The 22,964-nt window shown below is 35.7% G+C and overlaps 1 protein-coding gene across 6 annotated transcripts in view; it reads left to right on the top strand.

The window, feature by feature from the left end:
* CHRM2 (cholinergic receptor muscarinic 2) overlaps window positions 1–22,964 on the top strand; it is a 151,397-nt gene that overhangs the window by 120,390 nt on the left and 8,043 nt on the right. For 4 of the 6 annotated variants that reach the window (XM_055115413.2, XM_055115415.2, XM_055115412.2 and 1 more), the window contains 2 exons: window positions 2,712–2,789; window positions 4,527–4,587. The exons of 1 other annotated variant lie outside the window; for it this stretch is intronic. In XM_055115413.2, the coding sequence (XP_054971388.1) occupies window positions 4,565–4,587 (23 nt within the window). In that variant the 5' untranslated portion in view covers window positions 2,712–2,789; window positions 4,527–4,564. The remainder of the gene's footprint in view (window positions 1–2,711; window positions 2,790–4,526; window positions 4,588–22,964) is intronic. One more of the 6 variants, XM_034965041.3, reaches the window with a different exon arrangement.

Here is a 22,964-nt window from a genome sequence, read left to right on the forward strand (position 1 = left end):
CAAACTAATTGCTAAAGATGTGCATCCATGATACCCACTGTAGACTCATTAGCCTTTTGTAGGAAGTTCAAGTCCCTCTGCTTTTTGGAGTTCCCACTAGTCATAGGAATATGTATGTCATTATTGACTTTTCCCCTCCCTCATTCTCCAAATTCAATTATACATTTTAAAACCTAGCATGTTTTCTCCATCCCTTTCAATTATTTCTGCCCTAGGTCCTTTGTTTGCCATGGATCATTGCGTAACTTAGGTACTAATCTTTCTGCTCCTGGTTTTGTCCCTTAAAATCCATCCCCTTCACAACTATTTCAGAAATTTACTTAAAATACAAATTTATTCATACTACTTCCTTTTTTAGAACCTTCATCAGATCCCCATCCACTATAGCATGAAGTCTGAGTTTCTTAAGCAGAGCGCATACATTTTCAACAGTTCAACTTCTTTCTGACTCTCAGCCACCTCCCTTCACCTCTCCCAGACTCAATTTTGCATTTCCAGCACCATTGAACTTACATGCACTGCAGTTTCTGGCCTTGTTACATTTACTCAGATCATTCTCTGCTGCATCATCATGATCATATTTATTTTTTAAGACTTTATTTTTTAAAGCAGTTTTAGGTTCATAGCAAAATTACAGAGATTTCTTATATACCTCCTACCCTCACACATGCACAGCCTCTGCCATTTTCAACATCCTCTATCAGAGTGGTACATTTGTTGCAATGAATATACATTGAACACATCATTATCACCCAAAGTCCATAGTTTATATTGGGGTTCACTCTTGGTGTTGTACTTTCTATGAGCTTAGACAAATATATAATGACATGTACCCATCATTATATTATATGGTGTTTTTTTCACTGCCATAAAAGTCCTCAATGCTCCACCTATTCAGAACTCCATCCCTGGCAATTTCTGCCCACCATTGATCTTTTTACTGTCTTCACAGTTTTTGCCTTTTCCAGGATGTCATATAGTTGGATTCATACAGTATGCGGTCTTTTCATATTGCTGTCTCTCACGTAACAATACGCATTTAATGTTCCCTTATGTCTTTTCATGGCTTGATAACTTACTTGTTTTTAGCATTATGTAATACTCCATTGTCTGGATGTACCACAGTTTACTCATTCACCTACTGAAGGATATCTTTGTTGCTTCCACATTATGGCAATTATAAATAAAGCTGCTACAAATGTCTATGTGCAGGTTTTTGTGTGGACATGTTTTTAACTTATTTGGGTAAACATCAAGAAGCATATAATTATTTGCTGGATCTTATGGTAAGAGTATGTTGAGTTTTGTAAGAAACCACTGAATTATCTTCCAAAGTGGCTGTGCCATTTTTCAATTCCACCAGCAGTAGATGAATGTTTCTCTTGCCCCACAACCTCTCCAGGATTTGGTGTTGTCAGTGATCCAGATTATGGCCATTCTAATAAATGTGTAGCAGTTATCTCATTGTCTTGATTTGCATTTCCTTGATGGCATATGATATAAATTATCTTTCCATATGCTAATTTACCATCTGTATATGTTTTCTGGTGAGTTATCCATTAAGATAACTGTGGGTTTGTCTTTTCATTTCTCTCAGTCTGTGGCTTCTTTGCTCATTGTCTTCACATTGTCATTCACAGAGAAGTTTACAATATTAATGAAGTTCAGTTTATCAATTATTTATTTCATGGATTGCCTTTAGTGTTGTATTTTAAAAGTCATCACCATACCCAAAGTCATGTAGGTTTTTCCCATATGTTACCTTCTGGGATTTTTCATAGCTTTGCATTTTACAATTAGGTCTTTGATCCACTTTGAGTTAATTTTTGTGAAGGGAGTAAGGTCTGTGCTTAGATTCATTGGTTTTTTGCATGCAGATGTCCAGGTATTTCAGCATAATTTGTTGAAAAGACTATCTTTGCTCCATTGTATTGCCTATGCTCCTTTGTCAAAAATGAGTTGATTATATTCATGTGGGTCTATTTCTGAGCTCTCTATTATGTTCCCTTGATATATTTGTCTATTATTTTGCCAATACCACACTGTTTTGATTACTACAGCTTTACACATATTTTTACAATACATTGTTGAGATAGGTACCATATTGTTCCATTGGAGAACACTGCCAAGCTTGGATTAACTTAGCTACCATCTGGAGGTGAGGAGGGAGGTGCACTTTTTCATAGATATTTATACAGATTGACAATCTTCTCTTGATTTTATTTTTCTTTGATGAAAATCCTTCCTCTGCCACGTCTGTCTGATAAAATTATATGCATAATCAATTTTCAATGATTCTGTATGACGAAACTTAGCAAATATACTCTTTGTCATGGAGGCAAACTATGGTAGCTGATTACCATTTTTTAATGAGAGCTAGGGTTACAATACTTACTATTATCACACTTAGTTTAAGCTGAAGGCCTTTACTCAGACCATGTTTCTCAGAGTCACTTCTCTTTGAGTACATGTGATTCTATTCTCAGGCCTAAGTGAGATGCCAGTCTTCCATGTTCCTGGAGGAGTAAACCTTTGTCCTGACAGGTGCATGTACTTCAGATGTTGGTGTCTAACTTGAGTCACAACAGACTTTTCTCTCAAGAATTCCAGTTTAGGATCTGTCCTTGTAAAGACTAATATACTCCATTTTTCTGTTTGTTGTAATTATTTTTACTGTTTCCCACACATGTTTTGTTTCTCTTTTCTACCAGGTTGTTAGCGACATGAGTACAGGGTCTGGATCTTACCCATTCAAGAGTGTATTCTCAGCACCCAATGCCTGGCATATAGTAAGTGCTCAATAAATTTTTAATGAATAAATTAATACATTTATAGACAAAACATTAAGTTGTTGTGAAGTCACAATAATCCTTTGGAAAGGTAAATATGTCAAGTAAAATTAAACATCAGTTACTCTTATGAAATAATATTAATCTGGGTTGTCGTGTTAGGATATTTCTATTAACTTCCACTTAAACAGAACAACCCACAGACCAAGGAAAAACTATTCACTAAGAACTATTTGTTATTCCAAATCAAGTTGATTCAACTTGTCAGGAAAAATGTTCTACACCCTACCATAAGCACATGACTTAATACATCAAAATTTCCTGAGTTTTTTAAATTTTCAAAATCTTCTGCCCTTAATGATGAATTTCCTCTAGAAGCAATATTTTAGTATTTGCAAATTCAGTGTTCATGTTGATTTTATAGAACGTTAACTACCATCATTAACAAGGATTGACTGACTCTCTCTCTCCCTCTGTCTTTCTCTCTATCTAAAGAGATTTCTTTTAAGGAATTGAATCATGAAACTATGAGAACTGGCAATTCTGAAATCATTAAGGCAGGCCAGCAGGCTACAAACTCACACAGGAGTTGGTGTTGCAATCTTGAGGTAGAATTTATTCTCCAAGAAACCTTAGTTTTTACTCTCAAGGTTTCAACTGATGGATGAGGCCCTGCATTATTAAGAAAAATCTAATTTACTTAAATTCAACTGATTGTACACGTTAACTATATATACAAAATATCTTCACAGCAACACCTAGATTTGTGTTTGATTAAATAACTAGGAACTATGTCACAATCAAATTGACACATAAAATTAACTATCACAGTCATACAGTCATGATAGATACTGATGAGCTTATAGTAAGCCTGGTTCATTGAGAGGTATTTTTATTCATAGAAGTGAGTTATGGCTGTATCTTCACACAGACACATACAGTGAGAGAGAGGGAGAGAGAAAGAGAGGAAGAGAGCACAGATATAACATGCTCTTGCTTCAGCAAGTGAGATATTTGCATGATCAGGAGCAAAAGCTTAGCTATGAGACTCCCTTGATTTCAAGTCTGAGCACCATCTCTTACTAGCTGGCACATAACTTACTCATTTAATGTGCCTTAGTTTTCTTGTCTATAAAAATAGTACCACCTTTGACAGTGGGCCAATTGTTTTTAGATAAACAAAAATTGTTAGTTTTTCTCAGTATTCGCTCCCTGAGGTCAGGGGAGAGAGATATAATGCAGTGCATGTTCACACGTTCCCTTGAAAATGAAGCCACAACCCCTTGACAGGCATACGGAGAAGTGCCAGGGATGGCCATAGATGGGAAAGCAAACAACTCTAGCCCAGTGGCTTTCTGCCTGTCACTAAAATAAGCTCGAGCTAGGAAGAACATGATAATGGGGTTAGGTGCATAGTTCTGACCTTATCTCTTTAGTAAAGAAAAGCTTTTACATACATTAGCCTCAGAACCCATTCCAAAGTTCTACGATCAAAGAAATCCAACCCCAAAGTGAAAAAGTAAAATGAGGAAAAATACAGATCCTAAATGCTTTCCATACCTGATAATTTTTGTTTCAAAAGAAAAAAAGCACTCACAAATTCAGCATGCATAGAAATCATAGCCATCAACTTAAAAGTCTTAAAAAAATCCAGCCAATTACCTCGTACATTCAATGATAAATAAATAAGAAAATAAATAAACCGATGTGACTATGTTTCCACTGTTTTGTTTAAAGGTTGCTTGCTTGCAGGTGATGGTTGCAATGCCACATAAATGCAGAATACTAACTGTGAAAGGTAAAATCAAGACCTTGCCGCTCCAAATGCTCTCTAGCTCTCTGATTGTACCTGCTCTCATGCTCCAACCCCTTTGCTGACCTCCACATCACAAACTGACAGACCTTGGGGAAAATGAAGGGACATTTTAAAGCAAAAATAAATCTGTCATTTTTATAGTCAAAAGTGTCAGAGCTCAAACATCAATGGTGTTTCAGAAGAGTCGGTAATGTATTTTGTATCCATGCTTACTGCAGATGTCATCATTAGTGGTCATTCCATATGAAAGTTATTTCTGAGTTGCTCCTGCATTGTAAAATAATCATTAATATTATGACTTTGCCTTAAAAAATAAACTCGCATTTTATTTGCTGGGCCACACTACATAAGCCACATCAATTTCTTATTTGATAGAGAGGTACTTATTTGGTTATATAATATTCATTTTCTATAGTGCTTTCTGCTCTTTTTTTCTTTTCTTTTCTTTTCTTTCTTTTTTTTTTTTATTTTGAGACGGAGTTTCGCTTTTGTTGCCTAGGCTGAAGTGCAATGGCGCGATCTCGGCTCACCGCAACCTCCTCCTCGTGGGTCCAAGCGATTCTCCCTTTTTCAACAAAGAAAGACGTTTAGCACTATTGTCTTTTTTCAAATAACTGTCATAACCATGAGGTTATTTTTCAAGTTATACACAATAAAATCAAATATATTAAATTTTTTAGATATTTATTTTTTAATTTAAAAGTAGCTTAAATTATTTGATAAATACTAACTTATGAGTGGGACTAGATCCTATATGATCTCAGCTTAGTTTAATAGGGAAGAGGGGATAAGCAGATTTATATACTGTATTCATTGTTTTGGAAAACTCTCTGTTCTTATCCATAACTTCGTTGCAATAGCCACCAGGTTATTACAACGATCCTTATTCAGAGGTGAGAAGGCTGTGGAATACAATTAACTTTAATAAATACAGAAGCATAATTTTGTATAAGCATAATTTCTTATTAACATATCAATTATTTATACGGAGAAAGTGGCCAAATGTAAAATAATAGCTTTTATATATTAATATATCCTATACACATTGTATAGTAGTCAAGTACAAAATTAATAATTTTATCTTATTAACATATTCCCTATAGTCTATGTGAATTGTCTACATATACATACATCACAATTAGAAATACAGTGGCAAAAAGATTCCATTCACTGTGCAACTAAAAATAAGGAAGGTCGACCTTAGCAAGATATACACAAATATACATACACAAACACAGGTCTATAACAATTTTATGTTCAATATTTGTATACCGAAAAATTACAACACATCAGAAAGGGACAAGAGAAAAAACTTGAGTAAGTAAAAAATATTTCTTGATATGAATACTCAACATTATAAAAATGTTAATTATTTATAACAGACCAATAACAATTCCACAAGGGGCTGGGTGTGGTGGCTCATGCCCATAATTCCAGTACTTTCGGAGGCCAAAGTGAGAGAATCACTTAAGCCAGGAATTCAGGACCAGCCTGGACAATATAGGGAGACCCTGTCTCTACAAAAATTAAAAAACATTACCCAGGTGTGGTGGTGCACACCTGTGGTCCAAGTTACTCTGGAGGCTGAGGTGGGAGGATTGCATGGTCCTGGAAGGCAGAGGTTGCAATAAGCCAAGACTGCACCACTGCACACTCCAGCCTTTGCAACAGAGCAAGAACCTGCCTCTAAATAAATAAATAAATAAAATTTAAAAAAATAATAATTTCATAAGGATAAAGGGATTCACAGATTATTCTAAAGTCATATAAATTAGCATGAAAATATAATAAAGATAATTAAAAATAAAACACTAATAAGTTGTACTTAAAATTAGAGCTTTTTAATATAATATAAAATTTACAATAAAAAATATTGCTACGGGTGTAAGAATAGACAGATAAAGCAATGGAATAGAATGGAAAGCCCAGAAACAGAACTCAGTGTATGGAATTATTTAATAAATGGTAGAACCACGTTTCAAATTTGTGGAGAAAGTGTAAACTGCCTGATAAATGTTTCTGGAGTGATTTTTAAATTATTTTTTAAAATTGATATTAGATCTTTTTATACCTTATTCTAAATATAGTTTATATAAATTACAGTTTAAAGTATAAAATATATAAATTAGCTAAAGGAAATTATCATTAAATATTAACTTCTTGGGATGGAGAAAGTCTTTTTAAATGATATCACAAAAATAAGTATCAATAGATATAACACATGTAAAAACATCTTCTATAAAAAGACAAAGGGTACGTTTAAATGTCAATTGTCAAACACATGAACAGTATAAAACTTCACAAATCAATAAAATTATAGCTAAAACTTCAAACAGAATATTTTATTTATCTGATTCACAAAGCTTTTTAGTAATTATTCTTATTTTTGTTACTAGCTATAGGAAAATATCATTCTCATGAATTACGATTGGGATTTTGCTACCCGAAATAGCAAATGTATATCTTTGGCCAATGATCTCATTTATAGGAATTTATCCTAAGAAAGCAATCACAGATCTATTAAAAAATCATGTACAAGGAAGTTTGCTACACTATTATATGCTAGAGTAAAAAATTAGAAATAAATTAAGTGTCACCAATAGAGAATTATTTAATGAAATTACAGTATGCCACAAAACTAAATATCATGTACCCATAAAAATGATGCATTAGATGTTTTCGAATGTCATAGGAAAATGTCTGTGATTATCTTTATTTGAAAACGTTATTACCCAGTACTAACAGCAAAGGTCATAGAGTGTGAGCCTACAGGCCAAAGCTGTCCACACACATGTTTTGCTGGCTTCTCAGTATTTTATGACTTTGAGCCAAGATTTAAAAATTTGAAGAGTTAAGTATAAAAATCCAGATTTTCAGTGTTTCTTTATAATTCTAAATATGTGACAACTCTGTGTCCACATTCTCACCCAGCTGTATCTCAACAGTGGAGTAGTTGACAGCTTTTCTGATTCTCCCCCCTCCAAGGACTACCAGCTGTACAGTGTGCATATGTTAACTTATGCCAGCTTCCTTCCTTTGCTCTTCAATCCCTTGCCTGGCCCCGGTGAAATAATGCATTGATATATACGATGTAATCTAAAACTTTAAAATAGTACATGTATATGTGCATGAGTGTATTGCATGCTCATGTATGTGTGTAGGAAGATAAACAAGATTTCAAAAGCAGTAAAAGTTCACAGTTGCTTCCAACCATGCTACACAGTCTTTGACAATGGAAAATATATTGATACTGTTCACTGTTTTATCCCCTGAAGTTGGCTAGAAGAAACTTATCTCTTGAATAATCAGGTAAAGTGGATGGCCCTTGTGAGTCAAATATAAATGATCGAGAATATTTTTTCTTTGGTTTACTTCTCTAAATGTTCTAATTTGAAAATCAGAAAAAGAAATAATTTTTACTTTTTAAAGTCCAAACGCAGATGAAGGTTTCAAAGCAGAGCAAATACATATGGAAGATCAATCTCATGTGTTTTTTAAATTAAAAAGAAAGATACAGCATCTTTGAGACTCAATGCATCTGTCATTGGCAATGAATTCTGCTCTGCAACACAAAACATAATACTGTACAAGAAAGAATTTATTCTTGTCTGATCTTTGGAATTTTGTTTAGATTTCAGGCTTCCAATGGAAATTGTCAGAATACTCTTCCTTACCCTTGGCAAATAGTTGTAGCATGTCTGAAACATGCCCTCTCCAGAAGACTTTCCTTAATTTCCCTCCCTTCTTGCAGGGCTACATAGGCAGAAATTACAGTAATGCTGTGAAATAAGCATGTAAGTCATCAGATCACTATTTAGTTTGTCCACTAAATAAGCACAGGATGAAATCACTGCCACAGAGGTGTCAGTTAATTGAGGAATCAGACAGCTGGAGAGACAGACTGGGTGAGAAAACACCCTTATCCCAAGGACAAACCTTTGCTATGACATTGAAGAGAATATACAAATGAACTTGCCAAGTAAATTGCTTTCCTTCTCTAATATATGATCTCTTGCTCCAATGCTACAGCTGGCTTTTAATGAGTTAGTAGGTACATATGGAGCTAGATTGAGAGAATTAGTTCATGCTCATACGTTTCAATATTGAGAGTGAAATGAAGATACAGATAGCAATTTGAATCTAATTTTCAAGCCTGCATGGATGAAGGGTCACAGAAGGAAGCTGAGATGTACCAGGATATTGAAGGTGGGAGGATTGAAGATAGTGACAAAGAAAACCACAGCTGACACAAAGCTGAGTCCTCTTCCATAAGGCCAACAAGGCCGAAGTAGCATAAATTCAAGAGAGATTGAGTTGTTTTCTTTTTGTAGATACACAGGGTACAGTATTTAGGAAAATGCAGATCTAAGGGAGACGTGAGTGACATCATCTCTGACCTCTCAGTCAGCATCATATGGATCCTAAGAGAATTCAAGTAAAATTAGAATCCTAAGACTCTTTTAGAGATGAAAGAGATGTTAGAGTCAAATGTCCTCATTGCCACAGGGACAAAAATCAAACTCAGAGAAATGAAATAGCATCTCTGGAATGACAATGCACATATTTTAATATCACAGACCCCTGCCCTTTCCATGAGTTTAGATCAACATTTCTGTTTAAAAACAAACAGATCAACGTGAGAAATGGAGAGGTGGTTTGGGTGGACAATGTGTCTACTGTCAATTTGCTTGAGTTCCTGAAAAAGGCATCATCTTGCAAAATTTTTTATTTTTGAGATGAAACATATTCTAAATAAGAACCCCTCTCAGATTACACCCCAAAGTATTAAATTAAAAAAGAAAACATGTGCACATAGTGACTCAGGAGGAGCAAACAATAGAAGTAGCTACCAGTTAGTTAATCACGCCAAATAGGTAGTTTGCAAGAAAATAAAGGCAGTATCAAATTTTAAAATTGTAGAAAAAACCCTCACTTAGATAGATTGATAATTTGGGATTGGGGCTTATTTCACATAGTAGGTTTATTTAATTTAGTCATGAAATTCGCCCATGAACACTATTGCTAATTCATGTACTTCTTTCCCTACCCTGTTTATTTGCTGTTCACTATATAGCCTAAAAATGGAAATCAGTTGAGTCATCATGAACGATGTTTATTACTGTTCATTATCTTTCAAAAACGTACCATCGGGGAGGGGAAAGAGAGCATCAGGATAAACAGCTAATGCACATGGGGCTTAATACCTAGGTGATGGGTTGACAGGTGCAGCAAACCACCATGGCACACGTTTATTTATGTAACAAACTTGCACATCCTCCACATGTATCCTGGAACTTTAAATAAAATAAAATATATTTTACTTCTTTTTTTAATTATACTTTAAGTTTTAGGGTACATGTGCACAATGTGCAGGTTTGTTACATATATATACACGTGCCATGTTGGTGTGCTGCACCCATTAACTCATCATTTAACATTAGGTATATCTCCTAATGCTATCCCTCCCCACTCCCCCCACCCCACAACAGGCCCCGGTGTATGATGTTCCCCTTCCTGTGTCCATGTGTTCTCATTGTTCAATTCCCACCTATGAGTGTATTTTTAAAACTACTAATAGTTAAACAGAAGTCACACATGACACATTCTTGCTCTGGATATCCATAATCTGCTGCTGTTTGTTCTACATACAGGATAAGTAAATAGTACAGATACTTCTGTTCCCAATTGCTTCCCGATACTACATAAATGCTGCCACAGTCTGCAACCAAGGTTCAATTTCTGGAAATGTTGGTGAACGGGAAACAACTGTTAGCAAATTTATGTATTACAAACTTATAGAGTCCAGTAATAAATGGCGATGAATGTAAGAGGATGTGACTTCATGAAAATTGTTATTATATGGAATAAGTAGAGCAAAGCTATACAATTCACCTGAGCTTAAGAAATCCATGAATATGTTTTCTAAATAACAGAAAGTACTAAAACAACATCTCAAACAGACCTATTGCACAGATGACAATTTTACAAACTGTAAAGGTAATTATTTTTCTACTACTCCCAACCTAGCCAGAGTCAACTATTGCTTTTAAACCTTTAGACCCTCACTCATCAGTATTTTCTTTTGTTCAGCTTGTCTTTCATAATTCTTTTTCTTTCTTTTTTTTTTTTTTTCGGACAGAGTCTCGCTCTGTCACCCAGGCTGGAGTGCAGTGGCGCAATCTCGGCTCACTGCAACCTCCACCTCCCAGGTTCAAGTGATTCTCCTGCCTCACCCACCAGAGTAGCCGGGATTATAGGTGCCCGCCACTATGCCCAGCTATTTTTTGTTTTTTTAGTAGAGATGAGGTTTTGCCATGTTGGCCAGGCTGGTCTCATACTCCTGACCTCAGGTGATCTGCCCACCTCGGCCTCCCAAAGTGCTGGGATTACAGGTGTGAGCCACCGCACCTAGTCTCATAATATATTATTATTAAAAAAAAAGAAAGAAAGAAAAGAAAGAAGAAAGAAGGAAGGAAGGAAGGAAGGAAGGAAGGAAGGAAGGAAGGAAGGAAGGAAGGAAGGAAGGAAGGGAAAAAAAGCAAGTAAACCAAATATTTTTAAAGGCTTTCCTTAACCTACCTTTCCTTTAAATCACTTTTTTTTTCTATTTTGCTTTACCATCACATTATAAAATAGGGGTCTGTCTGTTCACCTTTTTTTTTTTAATCCATCCCAACACAAGCACTACAATGCATGTAACCAAAACCACCTGTCACGATTTTTTATCCTTTGGCTTTTATATCCTTGTGTACTTTATTGAGTGATTCATAATTTTCCAATTCGCTTAACCCCAGCATATGAAAATATTGTTTGAGTTTTATAACTCCATTGCGCCTTTAACCATTTAAGGGTTCGTTTTGTTTGAGAAGGAATGTGTGGTTCATACTTAGAATAAAGAAGCCAGCTATAGGGTGAGTGTTAAAAACTTGGTTATAAAACTTGAGATCACATATAAACAGAAATTAAACTTTATTCAAGAGGCTTCCAATCTACATTTTAAAGCACAGCTTGGAAATCTGAGGATGTACTGGGCATTGTGGCAAACATAATGAAAACTCCCCACCCCACATCTTCATCCCTGCCCCCTTCAGTGCTTGTTTTTGGTCTTTCTGTAGTCTAGCTACTTCCTCCTCCCCCCTCAGACAGCATTGTTCCCACTGTGATTTACTAGTTTAGCACTTGTTTAAAGAGGCCGGCTTTATGCACAGTCATTTGTTATTTTAATAACAATACAAAAAAGAAAAAATATATATTGAGCAAAACGGGTCAAGCTGTCACCTTTGAGCTTTACAGTGGGCTTTGAAAGCAACCAAACAAGGAAGAGCCAGAGGCAAGCTGTTCATAAGTTACATTCCTAAATGCAGACACAGAGCTGAGGATGCTTTTTCATGAAGAACAGGGACTAAGAGGTGGCCTATGAATGAGAATGATTCTGTCCTTGGAACATTTGAGCTAAGTATTTCCTTCCCAACAGCCAAATATGAACCAGAGAGAAGTCTGGTTGGGGGATGCACAGACCTTTCATTTAGGGCTAGGATGAGATTTGGCCGTGGCACACTGGAGAGGGCCTTCTCAGCAGGTTTTGGCGGGCTATCTCATCACCAAAGGACTAGCAATACAATAGGTCTGTATCCCTTGTCTTGCTATGGGAGGCCTGCTCTAACCTGCTTACGACCCCTGAATTCTAGGATGACAAGGCTGTGTCTCATCTGTGGAATAATATTTCCAGATAAATGTTTTATAGTAGTCACCGTATCATAAACAAAGTTAAGTCTTTTATCCTAGCCAGTCTCAGCAGAAGAGTAACATGACATGAGAAACTGGGAAACTGTCCTTCTGTGGGATTCTTCAGACAACCTAAGCCATCTCCTACATCCTACACTCGCTGAACATAGAATGGTTGAAGGAAAGAATGAATACACATGTAGAAGAGAAGAATCTTGCTAAAAGGAATGAAGTTGTCAAGATAAATAATTAAGAGTAAGAAAGAAAAAATATGAGAAAAGCCGGTCAAGAAGACTGGCATTTAGAAGAAAGAATGCTTTCTGTTTTTTTGTTTTGTTTTGTTTGTTTTGTTTTGTTTGTTTGTTTTTTATCACAAGTTGTTTTATTTCAATTAGCAAAAGAGTTTAAGTGAATTTTTTTAAAAAGTTGTTTATTTGAAAATAGCATTTAGAGTGATATGGTAAATGCAAGTTACAAATTAACTTTATGCATATTCATAGATCATGCTCTAAGCACTCAAATTTGACATATGAAATTTTGTTATTTTTATATTTTTCAACAATACATCTCTCTCTTAGTTTCATGATTTGTTCTAAATTTGTGGAGGACCAGAAATTTTTCTTTAGTCCCTCAGAAAGATCATCTTTTTCTCCAAAATAAACTGCTTTCAGCAAAAGTAAGTTTAGATTTACAGCAAGATCTACATAGATCTACAGCAAGAATTTTAAATAGAGGTTCACTTGTCTGTGACACTTCGACCATTGGGTTAGGAAGAGGATTAGTCACTAAGTTTTAAATTGACATTTCTTGAAGTTTAGATTGAAGATATCATTTCAGCATAAGAATCAGGATACCATAGAACGATAGTGAGATTTCTGGAATCCTTAAAATAAGTAAAAGTAAATAATAAAAGTGACATAGAATAGACTCCTATAATATAAAAATTATTTCAGGTTACTTATTTTCTTGAGAGAAATAGAGAGTGCATGCTTTGTTTCTGTTTTTGTCCCTTTTTAAATGCTCTACTTGTTGATTAGAATCAACTGTTAAATTATAATGAACTCAGTAATAGTGACTGCTTAACAGTCACTATTATCATGGTGTATTATGCTAAGAGGCTGTTATATTATGTGCCTTTTTAAAAATATTGTGAATGGTAGATTTTATTTTCCACATCTTCTAGATCTTCTAGATGTGGAAAGGGGGTCAACAAATTTAAGCTCACACAATGAGAAAATAACAGAGATAGGCTTCCGTTTCAGGTTTAACTCCAAAGTCTTGTCTACTGCGTTCACAGATGCATCACAGTTAACTGGGTACGAAGTTATGGAAGGAACAGTTGCACCCCCCATACAGCATGAAGCCAGCATTTCTGCCAGCAAATCTCTTAGAAAGATATGCAGCCTGGTAGGGCTTGCTGCTGTCTCCCTCAAAAGGAGGAATCTGAGAATCAAATGCCATTCTTCAAGCTTCCATAATTGCTTACAGGAGTCTTGTTTTGTGAATTGCAAGTTCTCCTTGTACAGCATGTTGTCACATTCCACTGATCCTTTATGAGAAATTTTCCTTAACCTTTAGAAGAACAGAGACATTCTTTCTTTCTTTTCTTCTTATATGTTATTACCCTTTCCTCCTCAACTAACATACTTGATGTATGCATATGCATGCATGCATACTCACACACACACACACACACACACACACACACACACACACACTAGTTAGGTGAATAAATACAGGCCCAGGTCCAAACCTCTCAGCTTCCTATTTCCTTCCATCTTGGGGTATTCTGGGGTTAGTAACTACTCACAGAATCCTACTCTAACATGTTATCTTAGAAGTCCAGGTGTGTATACTCCTAACCCAGCAGACAATGCATGCTAAACCAACTTTGCTGATAGTAGTATAATTGTTGATATGGTTTGGCTGTGTTCCCACCCAAATCTCATTTTGAATTGTAGTTCCCATAATCCCCACATGTTGTGGGAGGAACCCAGTGGGAGGTAACAATCATGGGGTGGTTACCCTAGTGCTGTTCTTGCGATAGCCAGTGAGTTCTCATGAGATCTGATGATTTGATAAGGGGCTTTTCCCCTTTTGCTTGGCACTTCTCTCCCCTGCCGCCTTTGCTTCCCCTTCTGCCATGCTTGTAAGTTTCCTAAGGTCCTTCCAGTCCTGTGAAACTGTGGGTCAATTAAACCTCATTCCTTTATAAGTTACACGGTCTTGGGTATTTCTTCATAGCACTCTGAGAATGGACTAATACAACTGTGCTTCAAGGAAAAACCACACTGCCTAGAAGATTTATGAACAAGTCCCAATCCATTTGCTGTCTACTGGAAGATCTTCCATTCTCAGGCATTATATAGGAACGGAAATTGTATTTAAATACTTCTGTATGTGAACTATTCACAATTTAGCTACTTTTTATCAGATGACACAGTAGAGATGGGGGCAGAAAAAATGTACCGAGGACATTTCCAAGTCAAGATGGTTTATTTCAAGAAGGGAAATGCCACTTTTTTATCCTAGCTTTCACACTGGGCATAGTCCACATGGAACATACTCCCTGACAGAGGTAAAGATTATGGTTTGGTAATTATATCTCAGTCTAAATGGGAGACAGGTATTTGGAGAGTCTGGAGGTAAACAGGAGTCAGGGTATTTAAATATTGATATAGTCTCACACTAAGGGTGTTGGAAGAGGGAAGGGGCTGAGGTCTTCGGAAGAGAGGGTGGGCACAGCATGTGATGACTTATCTTACATATATTCAATTATGCTGTGATTCCCCTGAGGTCATAAACCAAAAAGTCGTTTCATTTCAAGCAGTCTGGAGAGTTGACTGCCCTGATTTACCACATAAACCTCTTCATTCTCTCTGACCAACTGGCTTTATTTTAATTCTAAATTAGTGCTTTAGATACAAAAATCTTTGCTGAGTTGATGCAGCTTTTTATGTTTCTTCATCTCAATTGCCATTAGATCATTTAGTAAAGACTTTAATCTTCTCCCTGCTCTCATTTTTTCAAGTTTTCATGGGATAACACTGCGGTCATTTGGCTCAGTTCTAGAAATAGTCTGCAATCAAACTCTGGGGAAACAATCATTTTGTCTTTCGACTGGAAACAATAAAAATAGTTGCTTCCCATTACTCTCTACACTTCATTACTATTTTATTTTTACAGCTTCGTTGAATCTGGTATGAATCTTAATTATATGAGGCCTGTGTCATTTCTGTCATTGAAAAGCTAGAAGAACCAAGATTTAGCTATATGGGGGTGAACAGGTTTCTCTGTACCCTATACCTACATTCTAGGATGGCTACTAGAAGAGTGATGGTGTCCATTAAGCTCATACTTATCAGTGCATGTGTTTTAAGAGGCGATGACCAATAATAGCATGTCTATAAAACACAATCCATTTGCTTTACTTTTCATATAAATAGGCATTTTAATGAAAAGAGCAACTTTCTCTTTCTCTCCATAAGCAATGCAGCCTTAAGTAGAGACATGCTTAAAATAAATATATGTTCCTAAGTATAACTAAGTGTCCTTGTCTCTACTTAACTGTTATAAGATATGCTATCTGAATATTTGTTTTCTATATACTCTGAAAAAAATTTCATTTCTATGTGCACCTCTTAATATTTTCACAGCCTCTAATCTCACTTATTCTTATCCCAACTATCCTGGTCTATTCTTCAGAGGAAAAGTACTAACTTCCTCTTTATCTTCTCTCTTCTCCCAAACTGACTTTTGTTCCTCCCTTTAAAGTTGTCCTTGACCTACTATCCAAAGCTCCACATTGCCATGTGCTCTGTCTCAGCTTCCAATGGGCACATAGACCATTGAAAAGGATCCCTAAAAGGATATTTTGTTTGGAGCTGCTCAGCTTCTCTAGAACAACTGCTTTTATTCTAGAATTTTCTATCATAGTCCTAAAAAGCCTCAATTCTCTGCAAATTTGATTCACATTTTTAATTCAAAGCAATGAATTAACTAATTTAGAGTTATTAAACCAGCAGCCTGCCGACTTTAGGAAAAAACAAAACAAAATTCTAAAAGCCGACTATACAAATTTCCAGTTTCTCAAGACGGTAAGAGAGACAGATTGATTCAAATACAGCTGCCTAATCATAGACAGTCTGTAGCTCTCCAAGAATTGCTTCCATTTTCCTTTCACTCTTCTTCCTTGCGGGAACAAAACAACCTTTAGACAGAGGGCTTTCTCCACTTTTGCTGCTGTTTGCTTTAGAGCACATTGTTTAGTCAGCACCATTTACTAGATTACATTCATCATCAATATTTGAGTTCTGTCAAATCCTTGGTACAGAAAAAGGTGGATGCAGAAGTCCTCTCTCAGATGGAATTTCATTTTTAAAAGTCTAAGGGTTGGGTATTTTCAGGTTTCATTCTATTCAGAATTGTCCAGGCCTCTTCCTTTTTGGCAGGAGTTGTATATTGTGTGAACAAATTAATGAAAAGGTGCCATGGATGTAGTGACAAGGACAAAGGTCCCAGTTAAGTCGCTTTTACACCCGTTTCCCCCTTATGACACTGTTTCCGGGTAAGTGGTGTTTAGGATGTGTTTTGAAGAGGAGAAAAGATAGCTTGGCTGACATGGAGTGGAAGTTTGTCCCAGCATCACTAAGAATAGTATTACGTTTGACAGGCAGCCAAAATGGCAAGCATGTTTACACTGTAATAAGTCCTTGCATAATCCTGATCTTTTTTACATTGGAAAAAGTCATGAATTCTCTTCTATTTGTACTGATGTGAGGATCAGTTTGCTTTATCAGCTACTTTCATTCTGTTCTATAATTTTCTTTTACATTTTTTTTTCTTTTTCACAAAAGTGCAACTCACATCTAGCACTGCACACAAACCTTAAGGGTACAGCTTGATAAAATGCAGTATGTATTTGGTGTGGCCTTTTTTTTCCCCCCCAAATGTTGTACATAATGCATATCTGGTAAAATCTGCTGTCCTATGCTGTAATTTCCTAAAGAAGGACAACTTATACATCCCTCTAGAATACTTTCAACACATCTTTTCAGATGAAATATAAAAACTCAGTGTAGGTGAGGACATGGCTGTCTTATTCTGTGTGTTTTTGAACCTACAGGTTGTCAGGCTCAATGTACTGAAGCAGAAACCCACCAGCAGTATTTTGTACTTTCTTTAGAAGAAGATATAATGCAGAATCTTGAGAATAGTAAAAAATCAAAGAAAAACCAAAAATGTCAGATACAAGCCAGTGGTATGCGAAAGGAGAAAAAGAGAAAGGGAAGGAGAGATACAGATGTAGGAAAGGTTTCCAGGGAGCTTTCTGTATTTATTTCACCATATCTGACCAGCCTTGCTCCATGGTTTCTCAGCCTTGTTGCTTAGCATGATATTGGGCCATTGTTGTTTTAGAAAATTGGAAATTTCACCAGCAATTTGTATCTCCCCTAGACTGCAAATTCCTTGTTGACAAGAATGTGTTCTGTTTTGTTGGTCACCCATTCCTACTTCACTTCTATCCCCCACAGCCCTTGAGGGCATGTGTGGATCTCCTCAGAAGAGTAATTCAGTAGGATATTTTGAAATAAAGAAAGCTAGAGAGCCATGATTTCTTAGCAGGGCCCCCACTACTCCTTGCAGCCACCACCCCCACCACAACTGCTGTTGTAGTGAGATTCAGGAGCTCATAAAAAAGCTCTAAATATGTGCAATGACTCATAATGTGTTGCATGGCTCAAAGGAAAACCAGATTAAAAGAAAAAACAAAAAGTGGAAATTTACTTCATTTTGTGTGATGTTGTCAAAGCACTCAGACTGTGGAATGTCAATATTGCTAGCTAGCAGGGCTGGACTGTCTCCTGAGCCCCAGGCCAGGACTCACTTCCATCTGTAAGCAAAATTTAAGGACATTCAAGACTGGTAAGCGTCATTATACTGTAATCAAACTATGTTATCACCACCTGCATCAATATCAAAACTGTGTACAATTGAACCTTTCTTTAGAGAAAGGGGACTTTGCTCCCCAAGACATCCTTAAATAAGTCCACAATTCTCTCTTTTTCTTTTTCTTGTCTTTCTCTCTGACATCATTAATGGAAGGAGTGATTAATTATTGATAACATAATCTCAAAGCCTATTTAACACATTCACCAATGCAGTTTATAAATTAGTGGGATTAACTGAACATTAAAAGACCTACAATAGCATATGGATTATATACCTGAATGGTCATCTCTCCTATGTCAGAAAAAAAATATAGCTGGAATGTCATTCATTGGATTATTATACAACATATTTATTTGCAAATATATGAAATTAAAAATGAATAAGCTTCATTTGCTTTCTCATCAATGATAACCACATCTCATTCTTAAGGTGGGGAAAAGATAATACTTAAGTATCCTTTACTACCAACCGCTGGCTCCTCAGTAGGTGAACCCTTGCTTCCAATGATACTCTGATATTTCCCAGAATTGCTGCCATATTTGCATGATCATTATATTTTTTACGTTTTCTTTAGTAATAATTTGTACTGAAAGCTATGTATCTAAACATAATATTGTTGAAGTAAACTTGTAATTCTCTAAAGACATTCTATGGTGTTTAGCCCTCATATACAAAATTTGAAGGCTAACATGGGCCTTATCACTATTCTATCAGTTTTGGTCATTTGAGCCAACATTGATAAGGCTCATTATCTTATCACTGTTACTTGCTAAGTGAATATGCTACTTTTGAGATCTTAATGGTTGAAAGATGGGCAAGAAACGCCCAAAGAACTCTGCCATTTTTTGATAATGTGTTCAAATAGCAGCAGAATTAAAAAATCTATAGGAAGCATGTATACTAAGATTACATTTTTAAAACAAAAATTAAAGAAATAGAAACAAGTATAAATTAAACATTAGGTGAATTCCTCTTCATTTCCAAACTTCCTTCTTGTTCTCAAATTTTTTTATACAATTACATGTCTTCTCTGTCACTGGATTTCAGCTGTTATCAACCATGGATTCGTTTTTTCTTGACTTTTCTATTTCTTCTAGAAAACATTTTTAATGGGGCAGGTTTTATGCCATTGTGTAATATAGTGGAAATGACATGGTCCAGGAGTCAGATAGACCTAAATTTGAATCACAGCACTTGCTGGGTCTGTTATCATTATCATCTGTACAATTGGAAAAGATAATAGTCATTCTTTTCAGGGCTATTGTGAGAATTAAATAAAATAACACGCAAAAATCCCAAAACTTAGATTACTTATGTATTGATAATTCATTATTAGCTTATTACATTAGAAATTCACCTACAAAAGTATTCATCATAAATCAGGCATCCTGCCTGACCTCAGCAGTGTGTGAAGAAAATTCCATTTGTTTTTTATATAATTCTCCACTTTTATCTAAATGTATATCAGTTTATTTTTTAATTATATTAATTTTCTCTGTAACAATTCAGAAAAATCTGTCATTGTCAATATTTAGAACTTTTTTTGTCCATTGATGTGAATACTTACATGGGAATCTATTCATTAATTCACATGGTGATATGTTTTATGAAGATTAATTTTAAGACAATTTTTTGAATCTTAAATGTCACATATTTTCATGTGCAGAACCCTACTTACTGACTCCCTAGCTTATTGTGAATGTCTCCTGCCCAAAGCCCCAGTATTGTCCTGGACACAATGATTTTCACTCTGTGGTCTAAACCAAGGTCCCAACTCGATGTTGGGGTGTTGGACTTAGTCATATCAGGTCAGAAGGAGAAATGTGTGAGTGAGCAGTAGCAGCTACATGACACTGTTCCTCTGCCAAAAACTGAGTATTCATAGTAGAGTCTGGAGTTGGGTGCCCTCGGTTTGAATCTCAAGCAGCTTAATTATTTGATATTTAGTTCAACATTTATAAAAGGAGTATAATAAACATCCTAACACTTCCGGAGTTGTTTTGGAGAGTAATTATGCTCAAGACATGTTAATTATCATTACCAGTAGTAGTATTGATAATTTAATATTATCAATAATTTAATATCATTGATAATGACAATTTAGTGTTACCTCTAACCCTGCGCCCCATACCTTCCCACTCTTAAGATAGCTGATACACACACATACACATACACATAATTTTCTGTTCACTCTTAAGAAAGGTGATAATTCTATACTCACTTGTCAAATTTTAACATTAACAGCATTTGTTTAATACTTAATACTAATAGATCATAGTTCAGAGACATTATCTCACTTTCATCCTTACTACAACTCTGAAAGAAAAAGAGGGTTATTATTATTCCTGTTTGAGAAAAAAGAAAATTGAGGTTCACGAAATTTAAATGACATGCTCAGAGTCTCACAGCTAATAATTAAGAGCAAAGATTAGCACCCACACCTTTTCAAGGAAGATGTTAAACTGTGGTTCTGTCTTCCCTGCCATGTATGGGAAAGCAAGTAGTGAAGAAACTGAGGGCAGAAACATTGTCTCATAAGTTTCCATAGTACTTCCAGGCCTTAGTCATAAACTAGGCAGTAAAATACCAAATGGGCTATTGCTATACACTTGCCATCTTAAGATGCTGAGTTCTTGAAGGTCATCTTCATTGTGTAGTCTCATGAGATTATGTTATTTCATCAACTTTTATTGCCTTAACACCACCCTATGATGCTGCAACACATCTAAAAACTTTTACAGAAATTTAAAGAGTAGAATTGGCATGCAGTTTGCAGGAGGAAACTGCTTTCTTCAGAGGAAGAGGAACGATTCTACATGGCCTGTGCATCATGCTGAGAGAAAGAAATGACAGCCTTCCACTGCTTGCAATTGCTTCTAAGAAAAATGTTTTCCACTTTTACATACATTATTAGTATAATCAGGCAAATATTATAACTCTAAAAATTCAGAGACTGTAATAGCAACTAAGTTTGTTAACATTACATAAATTTATTGTGTTCTACCTGAGTAAGAATTCCAGTTTACCGGAAACCAAATGTCTTAAACTAGCAACCTCTGAGTGTAGTTCATCACTGTCCTGCTGCCTAACAATTCCACACATTACTGGATAGAGTATAATTCTTCAAAGGGCAAGGGAAACAGAGCAAGTGTGTATAACTGCAAGGTAAGGATGTTGGTTTTAGTTGTAGATTACTTACTCATTAGCTTTGTGATTGTGATCAAGAATAAGTTGCTTTAACCACTTGTGCAACCTCAGTTTTCTTTATCACGTTAAGGGAATGATAGAAATTGTTCCATAAATTTTATATAGTTGTTAATGTTAAGTGAGATAATACATATTTGAGGCATGATATTCAGCTTCTCTAATACCAAATCCGTATTAGTTAGGAATCTCCAGAGAGACAGAACCAATAGGATATATGTGTACGTGTGTGTGTGTATATATATACATATATATATATATATATATGGATTTATTAGGAAAATTGGCTCACATGTTTATGGTTTATGGTGGCTGAGAAGTCCCATCCGCAAGCCTGAGACCCCAGGATGCATGGCTCAGGCTAAGTCCAAAGGCCTCAGAACTAGGGAAGTGGATGGTGTAACTCTTAGAATGAGGCCGAAAGCTTCAGCACCCTAGGGCTCCTGGTGTAAGTCCTGGAGTTCAAAGCCCAGTCTGCCTGGAATTCTGATGTCCAAGACCTCAGAAGAAAAGTCTATCACAGTTTTCAAGAGAGATCAAGTCACCTTCTGAAATTGTTCTCACTGGGCTCTGGCCAATTGGATGATGCACTCCAACACTGAGGGCAAAATTCCCCATCTAGTCCATTCACACTCAAACACGAATTGCCTCTGGAAACACCCTCACAGACACATCCGAATTAATATTTTATCAGGTTTCTAGGTATTCCTTAATTCTGCCAAGTTGACACCTAAAATTAAGTTCACAAGTCCACCACTTGTCAGCCTAGTGTTCATATACATCTCCTCAAACTATATGTTATTTCCAAATAAAAGCAGTAACAAGGTGATGGTTCCACGTAACATGATGCAGGCCAATGTGATGAGACCATCCTGCATCCAAGTGAAATGCCAACCCCTCTTCCAGAATTCAGCTTTCAGGATTTCAACATTCAGAATTTTAATCTTTCAGGATTGTAATTTTGGGGATTTTGGACCTTAGCAATTTAGATCCTCATCAAACTAGTTGATTTTGAATCCCTGCTTTTCAACATCAGTGTTATTCATTATTCTCCAGAGGAAATTATCAAAAATCTTTTAAAAACTAGAATATAAGTCCTATGTTTTATCAAAATTATGAATAATTAAAATGCAGAGTCAATACATTCATTTTTTGTATTTTTCAAACTAAGTGAATTAATATTAACATTTCATGAAACAGATACACATATAGCTCAACTCCAAACTGTCCATGAATTTATCTAATAAACAGAGAAAATGCTGCTTATAAGCAAGTCACAATTCTGATCTTATAGTTAGCTGAGCTATTAAGAAATTGTTGGAATAAGAACTGGGATAATAAAATGTTTTTGTTCAAATAAATTACCATGAATACACAATTGTATGATTAATTGCAAAAAAGGATTGTCAAAGGGAAATCCGATTAAAATAATTCAACTGATCTAAGTTGCATTCCATTAACATCATTTCCCTGATTAA

This window comes from Pan paniscus, chromosome 6 (genome assembly GCF_029289425.2).
Source record: "Pan paniscus chromosome 6, NHGRI_mPanPan1-v2.0_pri, whole genome shotgun sequence".
In the NCBI taxonomy this organism is placed as follows: domain Eukaryota; kingdom Metazoa; phylum Chordata; class Mammalia; order Primates; family Hominidae; genus Pan; species Pan paniscus.